The sequence below is a fragment of the Medicago truncatula genome, chromosome 5 (genome assembly GCF_003473485.1).
Source record: "Medicago truncatula cultivar Jemalong A17 chromosome 5, MtrunA17r5.0-ANR, whole genome shotgun sequence".
Lineage (NCBI taxonomy): Eukaryota > Viridiplantae > Streptophyta > Magnoliopsida > Fabales > Fabaceae > Medicago > Medicago truncatula.
In genome coordinates this window covers 27,925,553-27,938,968 of record NC_053046.1, presented here as the reverse complement: position 1 = coordinate 27,938,968, position 13,416 = coordinate 27,925,553, and the positions used below count along the sequence as shown (strand labels likewise).

At 32.3% G+C, this 13,416-nt stretch overlaps 1 protein-coding gene across 1 annotated transcript; it reads right to left on the bottom strand.

The window, feature by feature from the left end:
• Nucleotides 1-2,175: 2,175 nt before the first annotated feature.
• LOC11429992 (putative pumilio homolog 10) lies at nt 2,176-6,996 on the bottom strand. Its single transcript, XM_003615046.3, has 5 exons — nt 5,505-6,996; nt 4,650-4,812; nt 3,789-3,952; nt 3,126-3,381; nt 2,176-2,780 (listed from the first exon to the last, which is right to left on the bottom strand). The coding sequence occupies exons 1-5, from the start codon at nt 6,953-6,955 to the stop codon at nt 2,676-2,678; spliced, it is 2,139 nt and encodes a 712-aa protein (XP_003615094.3). The 5' UTR covers nt 6,956-6,996; the 3' UTR covers nt 2,176-2,675.
• Between the last annotated feature and the right edge of the window lie 6,420 nt (nt 6,997-13,416).

Here is a 13,416-nt window from a genome sequence, read left to right as displayed (position 1 = left end):
TTTTTAAAATATCAAATTTTTATAATTTTTATTATATATAATTAAAGATGTTAATAGTTAAAGTTGTGTATTGACATGTATGCAGTGGTTGACTGCGACATATATCTTAAAACGGAACGGGTAATTCATTAATTATTATTATTAAGTGTAAAAGAATCATCAACCACATTAAAAGTAATACAAGTCAAACAAAATAAGCAAAATAGAAAAGAAATAGTATACCTCATTATTTATTTATTTTTAAATAAAATTGATTTTTGATTGGTTCTACAATGATAAAAATTATTTATTTATTTTTAAATAAAATTGATTTTTGATTAAAGTGAATTAAATAAGAAATATATATATTTAGACACACTTTCCTTAAAAAAATATATATATATTTAGACACACTTATGTAGCGTGAGTTGAACAAACACTTTAAATCTAAAAAACATGTTTGGAGACACTTTAAAATCAAATTTATAAGTAAATTCAATTCTAATCAATAACATTTCTCCTAAACATACATAAATTTGAGTATAAAACTGATTTATAGAGACAAAAACTTGGGTTATGGTCTCAAATTAGAATCAATTCTATATTAGTAAAATATCAATTACCCATGTGTGTTTAACGAGGTTCTGACTAGCTGATTCGGCTCTTTAGTCAACTTAAGAATAATCTGCAACCTTTGATCATCACTACAAAACTCTAGCAATTTATCCATTTTGTTACCTCCTTTTTAGAAAAATCTGTTACCTCCATTTTGTTACCTCCTTTTTAGAAAAATCTGTTGCCAAACGCAACTTAGAATTTGAAATTTGAAATATGCACTTTTTCACATACATGAGTGAGTTTTCTTTGAACGGGCGAAATGCGGATACACATTGAAAATCCACGTAGTGTAAGTGAAGGAGTCGAGTTTCAAACCCTAATTGTAGCATCTAACCTAATAGCTTCGGCATTTTTATTGGTCGAATTAATACTTGTAGGCATATGCACTAATAGAATTCTATTATTTTCGTTTAACAACTCATACATTATTCTTTTGCTATAGTAACATACATATGCACTAATGTCACACTTAAATAAGTTGTCTTTGGTTGAAATTCGGTTGCGAGGAAGACGCCAAGCAAATTGTATAACTTTCAAAGGAACTTGTTTATGTCACATTAAATTTGTTAACACTGAGTGAACAGGTTGATCCACCGTAGTCAACAAATTATAGATGCCGTGCATAGTATAACTTTTAGGAGGATCTACATGTCATTTCCAAGTATCCACCACATCAACCTACAAAACAACATCAAGAAACAAAGCACAACACTCCCCTAACACATCCTCCCACGCAAACAACATACGCCACTTTCATGTCTCTCCCTCTCACCCCCAACCAAGGGTATCAGTTAACTCAAATAACCTACCATATCAGCTTACTTACATCAAATGATAGTTAGTTAACTCAAATAACCTACCAAATCTAACACTAAAAGGAATATCACTCAACCACGGATCCCGTCAAATTTTATGCGGTTTAATTTTGATCGCTTTAAATAAATTCTAAAAAACAATGATACAATTAATTATAATTTTGTTAAAAAAATATTTTTAAAATGAATATTGTACAGTAAAATTATAAATTTGACTCAAAGTTTAAACTATTAATCTATAAATGGTATTTATGGTAAATAGTGTACCAAAAAATATATTATGGTCTATGTAGAGGTGCACTAGAATCAATAGTTGTCAATGTAGTTGATATTAAGTTGAGTATCATTATGTAAAAAGTACGCCTTCAACTTTACTACTATTTTCTGGCAAATTTTAAACCTTGAAGACTACCTTAATTATGGTGATCATTTGAAATTCAACTCATCTAAACTTTTTATTATAAAAAATAAAAAAGATAAATTTGGTTTTTTAAAAAAAAAAAAAAACTGTAAAGGTTTTGTAAAGATAAAAATGGTAAGGGTATTTTGATTAGTTGTGGGGTATACCTTAAATTGTTTATTAGAAGACAAAGGAATGTAAAAACCCACGCCCTAGTTAGTACATTATATCTTGGACTATTCTCAATATCTTGGTGATGCTATTTAGAGATGCAATGTTTCCTCTCTATTCAAAAATAAAAATAAAGACACAAAACCAATCACATGGATATGAGAAATCATCATTATGCTGCAAAAAAAAAAGTCATAAAATCTCCTAATTTTATTATCCAGAGTTCAAAAAGTACATTATCCCAATCTTGGAACAAAATGTTTCTTCAAAGAGAACATCCAAGAAAATGTACACAATCTACAAAGTTTCATAACAATACCATAATGGATGTATCACACACAACACATCCATAAGGTAACTGAATAATACAAAATGCACCAACAACATAATAAGCACTAAGAAAACTAAACATAGTCTTCTTATACTTTCAGATTCTGGCTCCACCAGGAAAATGAGAGGCAAGTTGCAAACTTGTTTTCAAAGCAAAAAGTTGCAAACTTGTTTCCATCAGATGAAGCTCAGATTCTGAACACACATTACACAACAACATATACTAGTAGTAGTAGGCTTATAGGTTTTTTTTAATGCTAGACTTAGTAGCTAAGATACACATAGAAAACAAATTGGAGGTAATTAGGAGAATGGTGATAAGGAACAACAACAAATAGTGTCTTGTGAGTACTTATTAGGCATTACTTTTTAGGCAGGGTTTTTGAGAAAATCCTCTTGCAATATGGGCTTGTACGCAAGATTTTGTGAGCTCTAACTGCTTCAACCAAAGATGCATGAAGAGAGCCCTGTATCAACACAAAAGAGACAAGAAAAAGAAGCATCAATTTTTAGAAATGACTAATAACAAATAAGGATTATGGTTAGTCAATTTATAAAAAAAAAAAGTCAACCCAACTTTCTCATAAATTGATCACTTATTGAAAAATGCTTCAACTTAATAAAATATAGACTAATGCTAGAGTGTGTTGAAGAGGGGTTGAGACTCTCCAGTTTTATTAATCATTTAAAGTATGTGTCTACCTCTCTTCTATTGAATCCGGAGAGAATCTCAACTCGTTATAGAGTATGTCAAAAAGAGTGAATTACTAACGTGTTTTGTGTGTGCGCATGCAATCGAGTAAAGTTTATACCTTGGTATATTCGAGTGCTTTCTGAACAACATAGTTGGCATAAGGGTCTTGCAGAAGACGCTCAAAGTGAGGAACAGAAAGCAATTCTTGGACAATCCTTGCTCTAGTCTCTACAATATATATGAGGCACTTTTCGACCACATGGCTGCTAAATTTTTGTGTAGAGAGGATTACATAGTTCCCTTTGAACTGTGGAGTAAGTTTGGCCATAGCACTTGGAATCTGCAACTCTATAATGTACTGAATAACATAATTTCTGCAAAACAATGATTGAGAATGTGTTATCTTGATGTCTAGCATGCAAAATTTAGAGCAATTAACAGACATAAATTTCAATTAAATTTAAATCACTATTAGGAACTGTTGGATTAGTTTAACTGAGATCACATACTAACATACATACCGATGAACCTGTTTAAGATCGAGCTTATGAAAATAGCCAATGACATGTCCATAAGCTCATCTCAGCTTATTTTTACAAGCTCTACAAGATAGCTTATGTAAACATCTTATAGTTTAATTGTTATAAAAATAACTTATACATAAGCACTTTCAGTATAAGAGCTGAATTAAAGTGCTTATCCAAACGGACTTTAATATATTAAGACTTGTTTGTTTTGTAGACACACTCACACAGAGATGTAGGTAAGAAATTATAATTACCCATATGGATCTTGAGCTAGGGAAAAGCCATGTTTGCAAATTTCTTTGACCAGCTTTTCTAGACTCTTTCCCTTTGAGAAATCAATGCAGCGTTGAAGTACACAGCAGCCATGTTGATGAGTAGCAACATCAGTCAAGAACTTTGTGGCAGCATCAAAAATAAACTGTCATATATGATAGAGGAAAACAAAATTCAGAAATTTTTTCAATTAATTACAATCAAATACACAGGTCAAGAGTAAAATTGAGGATGAATCAGAAGTTAATAAATATAACAAAGCAAGTCTAGTCACTTTGCAGGATGTAAATTTTTTCAATCACAGTGGTTAATAAATTTAAAATGGTCACTTGTAACTTCAATTTTAGGCTTGTTTCAATGGTCAATACAATAAAAAAACATTGTTTCTTATCTCTTAAAAGAATTAAATGTCTTTCTATGGACAAATATTAATGGTTATTATTTTGTTAGGGGGAGAGGAGTTGGTAAAGAATTAAATATTTTCCTTTAAAGAGAATGGCTTCACAAATATGTTCATCAAAGAGAGTAGCACAACACAAAAGCTTATAAATATGCAAAATCTCAGAAACAGTATTTGATCAGATTGGAGAGTATAGAAGAATGAAACTTTAAATGAAAATTGGAATAACTATGATGATATCTAATTTGTTCTACTACAGAATATGAATCAGTGTGTTTGGTTCTGCCTGACAAAAACTAATTTTGAATGAATATTGTAGAAAATTGATTGACTTAAACTTTGTTGAAATAAATTAGTTAGTTGAACAGTAAATTCAAGGATAAAAATCAATGGTAGGATGCAAAATTTTCAAATTCTAGCTTGAAGTTAAAATCAATTATACCTCATTATCTTGAACACTCCAGCATGACAAGCAACGTTGTATGACATGATTTCCATTCAGATCCTTAACAAGATCAAGAAAACCAGGTAGAATTGCAGACCTCACCAATGCAATTTGCCTCCTTGATTTGAGGGTAGAAATCAGCTTCTGAACACTTCTTGTGCTGAAACATTTACAATGATATTAGTATGTTTGGTCATGCAGGGACAAAAATCTCCAAAAACAGAACAAAATAATGATATTAGTATGTTTGGTCATGCAGGGACAAAATCTCCAAAAACAGAACAAAATAATGATATTAGTATGTTTGGTCATGCAGGGACAAAAATTTGTTTTACAAAATTGATGAGGATTAAAAATGAGTAAAATATAAACTAAGTTATGTTTTGATACATTTATATAAAAGTGGATTGAACAATAAACAAGAGTTTAAGAAACAATTGTAGAGGTAAAAAATTCAGATTCTACCTTTAAGTTATAAGTAATTATGGAGGCAAAATCAATTATGCTAAGTTGAACTCCGGATAAAAGTGAGTTGAGTGTAAAATTGTCATCTTTCATTACATTCATGGAAAAAATCAATTGTATTGGAAAAAATTTATAATTTGAAATTAGAATCAATTTTAGAGACAAAATAAATTCTACTAAATAACATCTAGACATAAAGAATCAATTTAACATATCTAAAATCAATTTTAACCTTTTAACTATTACAATTCTAATTTCAACTTAGAATCAAAATTTCACTGAATGGCATGTGACAAAATCAATTATGCAGCTCTACAGATAAAAAGAACAGTGTTATATTGGATAATATATATAGAAAAAACCATATATATTGATATATTAAATTACCCATGTGTGTTGAATGAGGTTCTGACTAGCTGACCAGGAACTTTAGTCAACATAAGAACAATCTGCAACCTTTGATCATCCCTACAAAACTCCAGCAATTTTTGCACAAGATAATTCCCAAAAGGGTCCATCATAAGCTCCACAACATTATCAATAACTCCATTAAACACCATTTCCATATCTTCAACAGTTCCTTTCTCAACCATTCCCTGCAGAAAACGGCCACCATTCTGATCCTTTGCCATATGAAACATATAACTCTGTAGCTCAGGCAAACATGAACCAAAGTTCATCAAATTTTGTTGTACATCATCATCATCAAATACAAAACTCCTACTACTATTTTCACTTCTACTAGGCAAATGAGAAACTTGAGGAATCACCGCCTCTTGTGAGTGTGAAACTGAAAACTTTCTACCACCACCACCAACACCACTACCAGCCAACAATGAATTATTGCACTCATTTTTCATGTCATTCTCTTGAAAGATAAAACTATTATCACATTTAAAAGCCACTGGTTCCTCAATAGGTCTAGTAGGATAAAGAGATTGAGGAAGCTGTTGAAGTCCCCTATTAGAAGGAAAATAAAGTGGTGTTGAAGGAACATTGTTTACATTTGGAGTAGTAGTGTACATGATAGGATTTGTTGTAACATCCCATGATCCTAAATCATTCTCCATTCCAAAAGAAGACCCTCTTGGTGAAGGATACACAACATGTTGTTCATAAGGGTTATAAGGCGAAGAAAAAGACGGGTTTTGCAGCTGAACCGGAACAACTCTACCTCTACCTCTACCATAACAAACTCCATTACCATAAGGAACATTGTTTCCAAGATCAATAGAAGAACCCATTTGAGATATTCCAGTAAAGGTGTGACCTTTTTGCATACCCCACTTGATATTTTCAGAAACTAAACCTTGTGGATTTTGTGAAACCCCAAAAGTTGAGGCTTTTGGACTACCACCACCACCACCCATGTTTTGGTAACGTGGGTGTGTTACTGTTACTGTTTCATCATCAACAACGTTGTTATTGTTGTATGCATGAGATTCCCAAAAACAAGGCATGTTAGTGAATGGTTCAACAAGATTGTTATTACTATTATTACCTCTGATTCTGGACATGTTGTTAACAACGTTGCTAGGTTGAGAATGTTGTTGATGATGATCTTCATCCAAAAGGGTCATTGCAGAGAGATCAAGAGACAATTGATGATGATGATGATCATTGTTATTGATAATCTCATCGCTGCTCCAAAAAGGAAACCCATTTGAATGAGCCTGAGGGTTAAAGATTGATTGATTCTGAAGATGAGACATGAGTGATGATGGAACAGTAACATCATGAGAATGAGAAGAACCATTGTTGCTGTTGCTGTTGTTAATGTTATTCATCATAAACCTTGTTCTTTTTCCAACAAGTTCATGATCTTTTCTGTTATTCATTCTGTTTGTGTTGTATTGATGATGAATTCAAAGGGTTTGATTAATTCAGAATTTGAGAGATGAAAAGGTAACAAACAAGAGAGAGAGTGTGCGAATCGTTAGAAAGTGTGTGTGTGTGTGTCAGTAGTAGTGGTCGGTAGTGTTTGTGTGCGCTATAACAAAAGAGCCATAATGAGTGAATCAGTGTTTTTGTTTTTATTTGCAGAGAGTGAGAGAGAGAGAGATGAAAAAAGAAAGTGTATATTTGAGACAGCAAAAAAGGGTTTGTTTGTGGTATTTGGTGTGAGAGAGAGAGTGAGAAATCGTCAGGTTGTTCCTAAAAATCAGGAGCAGAGCTGCGCGCGACCACTTTTGCTAGGTGTGCTGTTGTGTTGTAGACATTTGCTTATGAATAGAATAGGGTAACAAATCCTTTGGTCAGTCAAAACCAAATTTGCACCTTATTGATCGGAATTCTCAACAAACTAATAACACTTCACTCTTCTTTGAGTATTTTTTTTATGTTTTTTTTTTTTTGTTAACTTGAATCGGTAAATGTATTTTTTTATCTAAATTTTTTTTTTTTGTTTATTATGTATTTTTTTTAGAGGTTTTTTTTTTGAATAAATTTTTTGAATAATTCTCAGAGGTTGTTTATTATGCATCTAAGGTACCGTTTGGTCAGACTTTTCTTCGGTCTACAAGCTACTTTAAAACAAAGTTAAAATAAAGCTCTCTAAGAAAAAGGCTAAAGCTGTTTGGTTTCTTTATTTTTTTTTTTAAGTTCTAAAGTTATTTTTGAGTTAAAAGCTGTTTGGCAAAATATTGTACAAAATTTTGAATTTATTATTTTTTGGTGGTGTCTGGGGTTCGAACCCGAGGCGTTGCATATATTTATGCATTGTCTATAAATAAAAAAACTTTGAATTCATTATGAATTAACATAATAAATAAAAAAATGTCTAAAATATTTTTTGAAGGGAAAAAATGTTTAAAATATAAAAGATATATTTTTACCAATACTATATTTACTCAATGACGTTTATTTTGTGTAACATGAATACAAATTTGTACAATATCTTTTCCAATTATATTCTATAACAAATTTTGTTATAAGAATACCATATTTTTAGTGTTGGTCAAAAAGATAAGAATTTATATTATATAATATTATATTTGTTACATTGCTGGTGTCATTGAAAAAGATATGTTTAGTTTTTTTAATAAGAAAAAGATATGCATAGTTTGTTACAATACAAATGTGTAAATTATATATAAGTATAATTTTTTTAGGCAACTACACTTGTACTTTTAATTAAAATCAAAATTTTATAAAAATAATTATACGCATTACACAACACTAACAAAAATTATACGCATTAGCATAACAAAAAAAAAACAGAAAGAGGAACATAAAGTATTACTCTAAACGCTAACGTGTGTGTGTATTTCCGTGGTTGAAGAAAGGGAATAAAAATATTCGGTGTCATTCATTGACAGCGTGAATACAAATATTTGTGAGGTTGTGATGATCAAAAGATATTGAAATTAATATATAAGTGATAAAAAGATAATAAAATTCCTTAAAAAAATAGATAATAAACTTAAATGGAACCTCATTAAAAAATTAAATGGACTGGTTAAAAAAAATAATAATAATAAAATGGAAGAAAAAAGCATATTGAAAAAATAAAACAAAAGGTTGCCGGCGGGAGTTGAAGAGAGGTACTTGTGAAATAAATTGGGGAGAAATAGTTTTTTGAAGTAGTATTCAACAACTTTTGGTTAAAGCTCATTCAATTCAATTTTATGCATTCTAAAAAAAGTACTTTTTTCGAAGGTACTTTATTGATATTGTGTTTGGCCTAACTTCTCCTTAAAAACGTAGAAAAGCTGGAAAAAAGTCGGGTCAAACGGTACCTAATAATACGATAACAACTTTTAAAAAAAACTTTACTCAAAAAAACTTTTTAAAAAAACTATTTTTTTATATGTATCGTAAATAGCCTCATTAGCAGGACCGGTCTTGAGGGTGTGCAAGGTGCTCAACCAGGTCGGGCCTTCAAATTCTACGGGTCTCTAACGAAAAATTAAATCTAATAATCACCCCCCCACTTAAATAAAAAATATATATGTTATATTTTTTTCTTTCTTTAGTACACGTTTGAGTTTTTTTTCTAGACTCTAGTTCTCCTTTTTGTACATAAATCAGATCCTATCAAACCACCCCTAATTTGTATAATCACTTATTCAGTCAATGTGAGAAGCTATTTCATTGAAAGAATCACAACAATCATTTTTTTCCTTCGCATAAACCATTCGTTTTACCTTTTTTCACAACTGAGGAGTGACAAATCCAAACGACACCGTTAGATAAATTTCATCTCTTTCACTTAATATTTTTAATTCCTTTCATGTTTAGAACTTCTTCTGATTCTGATTTTTTTAATGAAATTGAGCTACACAAAAAAATTATGTTCTATTTTACTAGGGGCCTATTTTAAAAAGAGAGTCGAGCCTCCTATTTCACGGGGATGACCCTGCTCATTAAATCCGATAATTTTTTAAAAGAATTTAATTTTCTATTTTTAAAAACAAAATCAGCGATAATATATTTCAACAAACTACATGCGTTATTTTTATTTATACACTAAATATTTCGTTTCAATTTTAAATAATTTCTGATCGTACCTGATCAGAAGGTGACTGTCGGTGCTTTGAATGCGGTGGTTTATGTGGTGGTAGAATGCATCTTGAATGCGTCAGAATAACAACTTTTTTTAAAAAAACTTTACTAAAAAAAAAAACTCATTTTTATATGATATGTATCATAAATTTCTCAAAGTACCACGTCTATAAATACTCATTATATCCAATAATTTATTTTAATTTTCTGTTTTTAAAAACAAAATCAGCGATAATATATTTCAACAAACTACATACATTATTTTGATTTATACACTAAATATTCCATTTCAATTTTTAAATAATTTCTATTTTTTTGGCATGAATAATTATTGTCTTTTGTTGGTGGTGTCCGGAGTTCGAACCCCGGACGTTGCATATAATATGCATTGTCCTTACCAACTGAGCTAAGTTCACGGGGACATGAATAATTATTGTCTAATTTAATGTTAAGATTATTTGCATCAATAACTTTTTTCAGAAAATTATCTAATTTACGTTTTTGTTTATTTTTGTTATTATTTTGGATAACCTAAGAGTGTGGTTAATCATCAGGGTGAAACTGGGACGTGCCAACTCAGGACTCCCAAGAAACATATATAATCTGCTATCCACTCATAAATATATTATTAAGGGTTTGTCTAACATGTGCAACATTGTACATGTTAAAACAAATAATAGTAGTAACTTTTTCTTGGAAAACAACAATTATTTATTCAAAAGTTTTATACTCCCTCTGGTCCCTATTATCAACTTTTTCTTATAATAAGGATCGGAGTGAGTATTTAATATTAAATGTACAAGTTTCAATATAAAATTTCTATTTGAACTTATTAACATGTGCAAATTTACACATAATAGAAAAACCATATTATTAAAAAGAGAAAAAATATATACAAGAGAAGGACCAAATCATAACCCTAAATAAATAAATGCCAAGAGAAATTACAAAAGTATTGCATTTATTTATAAAATTGATCCAAGAGGAAATATATAATCTGCTACCCACTCATAAGGATTGCATTTTATAACCTTCTTCGCACAATCGGGGTGCTCAATGTTCTTTGCTTAGTCAGCCAATGTTGGTAATGGTACGATGGCAGTTTTCTCAGCAGTTGGTGACAGAATCTGAGATGTGTGAACACCATCATTCTTGGCAACATACATTGGAATTGCAAGCTTACGGTGCTATATATGGAGCCTTGCCCTTTTTGTCCTGCTCAAGCTTATTGGTTTCTTTCTTTGCTTGGAACTACCGATAGTTAGTGACCAATAATCCCTCTATGCGGCCAAAACCTCATAAAAATTAAATGTATATCCCTCTATTTTTACCAAAACATCATAAAAAAACTCATCTACAAAGATCCATATTCACCAAAATGCGCCCAAAGTGGCTAAATACTCTATTTTTCATAGATACAACAAGAAAAGTGGAGTACCGACTCCATTGAAAAAGTTCTTTCCCACCAATATTCATGTGGAAATTTTCCATAAGACGAATCCACACCTGAGTGTGTGTCTGGCGCTGGGTGTATGGATTAAAGTCCCTCGTCAAGTGCTTTATTGACTTCAGGGTGATAATGATTTCTTGCCTTATTTTAATCACCATGTTCAATTTACAAAAAAAAATTAGAATTTAGTAAAATAAATAAAACATTGAAGACGTGAAATAACTTTATTTTCCACATGTGCTTCCAAAAAAAAAAGTTTTTTTAGGTTTTTACGCCTTCTAGTCTTCTTTTCATACTAGAAGACGTGAAAAATTGAAAAGCATTTTCTTCTAGTGGTTTATGAGGGTGGTATCTACTGATATACAACAAAAACCCAAAGGAGAGTGTGTGTGTGTGTATCGTGATAAGCACATATGGAAAATAATATTTAATTTATTCTACTAAAATCAAATTTTCCATCAATTGAACTTTGTAATTTAAAATAAGGCAAGAACCATTGAAGCATTGGGAAAATGAGAGAGAGCAGAGCGATCGTGAGAGAGAGGAGCGGCAGCCTTGGGGTAAAACTCAGGCAACCGCGTCGGCACCTTTCGCCGGCCTATGGGAGGGATGGGAAGCCTGCCGGGGTGGCACAAAGGGGAGGGGATTCAGGGGATTGGACTACGGTGAGCTACAAGCGTCGGAAAGCGATCCGACCGGGTGATCGAGGACAAGACAGACCTAGGATTTCTTCTCGGCATGGAGGCTTCAGGGAGGACCGGTTTTACTCTTCAGGAAGACGTCATCAGTATCATTCACGCGACTCACGATACTTCTCTTGTGATTCACGTGTGCCTGCTTCAGAATTAGGGTTTCCATATAGCAGCAGAAGGTTTCACGCTCAGCATTCTCATTCTCGGTCTCACTTTCATCATTCACGACCACATCATCATCATTCACGGCCAGGCACTTATCAGCATGCTCCTTCTCGCCATCATTCCAAGACTGAACGGGGAAGATCTTGCACCAGACATGAATTGCACTACAGACCTGTTTCTTTTTCAATTTCGCCATCTACCACTTCGCAAGGTAATAATTCTGCCTCTAGGGCTTCTTTCTATGTCACAAACTTACCTGATCAGGCGCTATATGTTGATATTCGTAAGGCTTTTGAGGTTTGTGGTATTCTATCGGATGTTTATGTGGCTAGAAATAGGAATGCCCGTGGCCAAAATTATGGTTTTGTGCGTTATGTCAATGTGAAGGACGTCACAAAACTTCAGAAAGCTCTTAATAATGTTTATTTTGGTCAGAATAAAGTTTGGGCGAATGTTGCACGCTTTGATAGGTTTGGTGAGGTTAAAAAAGAACTGTTGAATGGATTGGAGGATGGTAAGAATACGGCTGCAGTAGGAGGAAAAAATAAGTTGAAAATTAATGCCGATGTTGGAAAAAAAGAAATAAAAGAATCAAATATTATGGGAGGAAAAAATAAGTCGAAAAATATTGAAAAAATTGATGTGGAGGAAAAAATTAATGAGGGAGATAAAAACAATGAGGGAGGTTTTTTTGTTTTGGAGAAGGAAGAAATGGCGTTGGCTAGAAAATACGCACTTGAACAGGTTAAATTGAATGCTAAGGGTAGTGAGGAGGAAAGGGAGCAAGTAAGGTTAAGTGGCGTAGCTTGTGATATTGAAGATGCACCCAAGGTGAATGGTGAAGCTAACGTCACGCGCAAGTTTCATTCTGATAATGAAGATGTTGTTTGGGCAAGTAAAGGGGCGTTGGCTAAAGTGCTGAATGGGGATTTTATTCCAATTGTTCAACAGAAAATCATTGATGCTGGCTTTGATTATGTTCGTGTAGTACCTAGAGGTGGAGATAATGTGATTTTATTTTGCCCCGGTAAAGAAGACATGATGTCCGTTTACCATGCAGCTGCTGATTTTTACAATTGCTTCTTTTCTAACATGCGTGCTTGGTCTCCGAATGAGGATAATGTGCCTGAAAGAGGTGTTTGGCTTCGAATTTATGGAGTTCCCTTACATGTCTGGCATATTAAATTCCTTGAATTTATTTCCTCCTCTTGCGGAAGAATGTTAAAAATTGATCCTTGCACTACTAATTTGGAGAGGCTAGATTTTGCCCGTATTTTAGTTAGCACAGAATGTCTTGATACTATCAATGCGGTGGAGAATATTTTGATTGATGACAAGCATTATAGTATTAAAATTGTGGAAGAAATAGAAGCGGGATTTGCTAGTGATGTCTGTTTTGAAGAAGAAGCTTTTGACTCCGCTTCTGAATTTTCGGAACACTTTGATGATTTGAATTTTGATGAACCCTTAGTTGATGTACTAGTCCACG

Excerpts from the sequence above, each read along its gene's own strand:
- LOC11429992 (XM_003615046.3), bottom strand. The coding sequence starts at position 6,955 with ATGAATAACAGAAAAGATCATGAACTTGTTGGAAAAAGAACAAGGTTT. Across the intron at positions 3,953-4,649 it reads GGAGTGTTCAAGATAATGAG|TTTATTTTTGATGCTGCCAC; the intron begins GTATAATTGATT and ends CATATATGACAG. Across the intron at positions 3,382-3,788 it reads CTAGCTCAAGATCCATATGG|AAATTATGTTATTCAGTACA; the intron begins GTAATTATAATT and ends ATTGTTTTGCAG.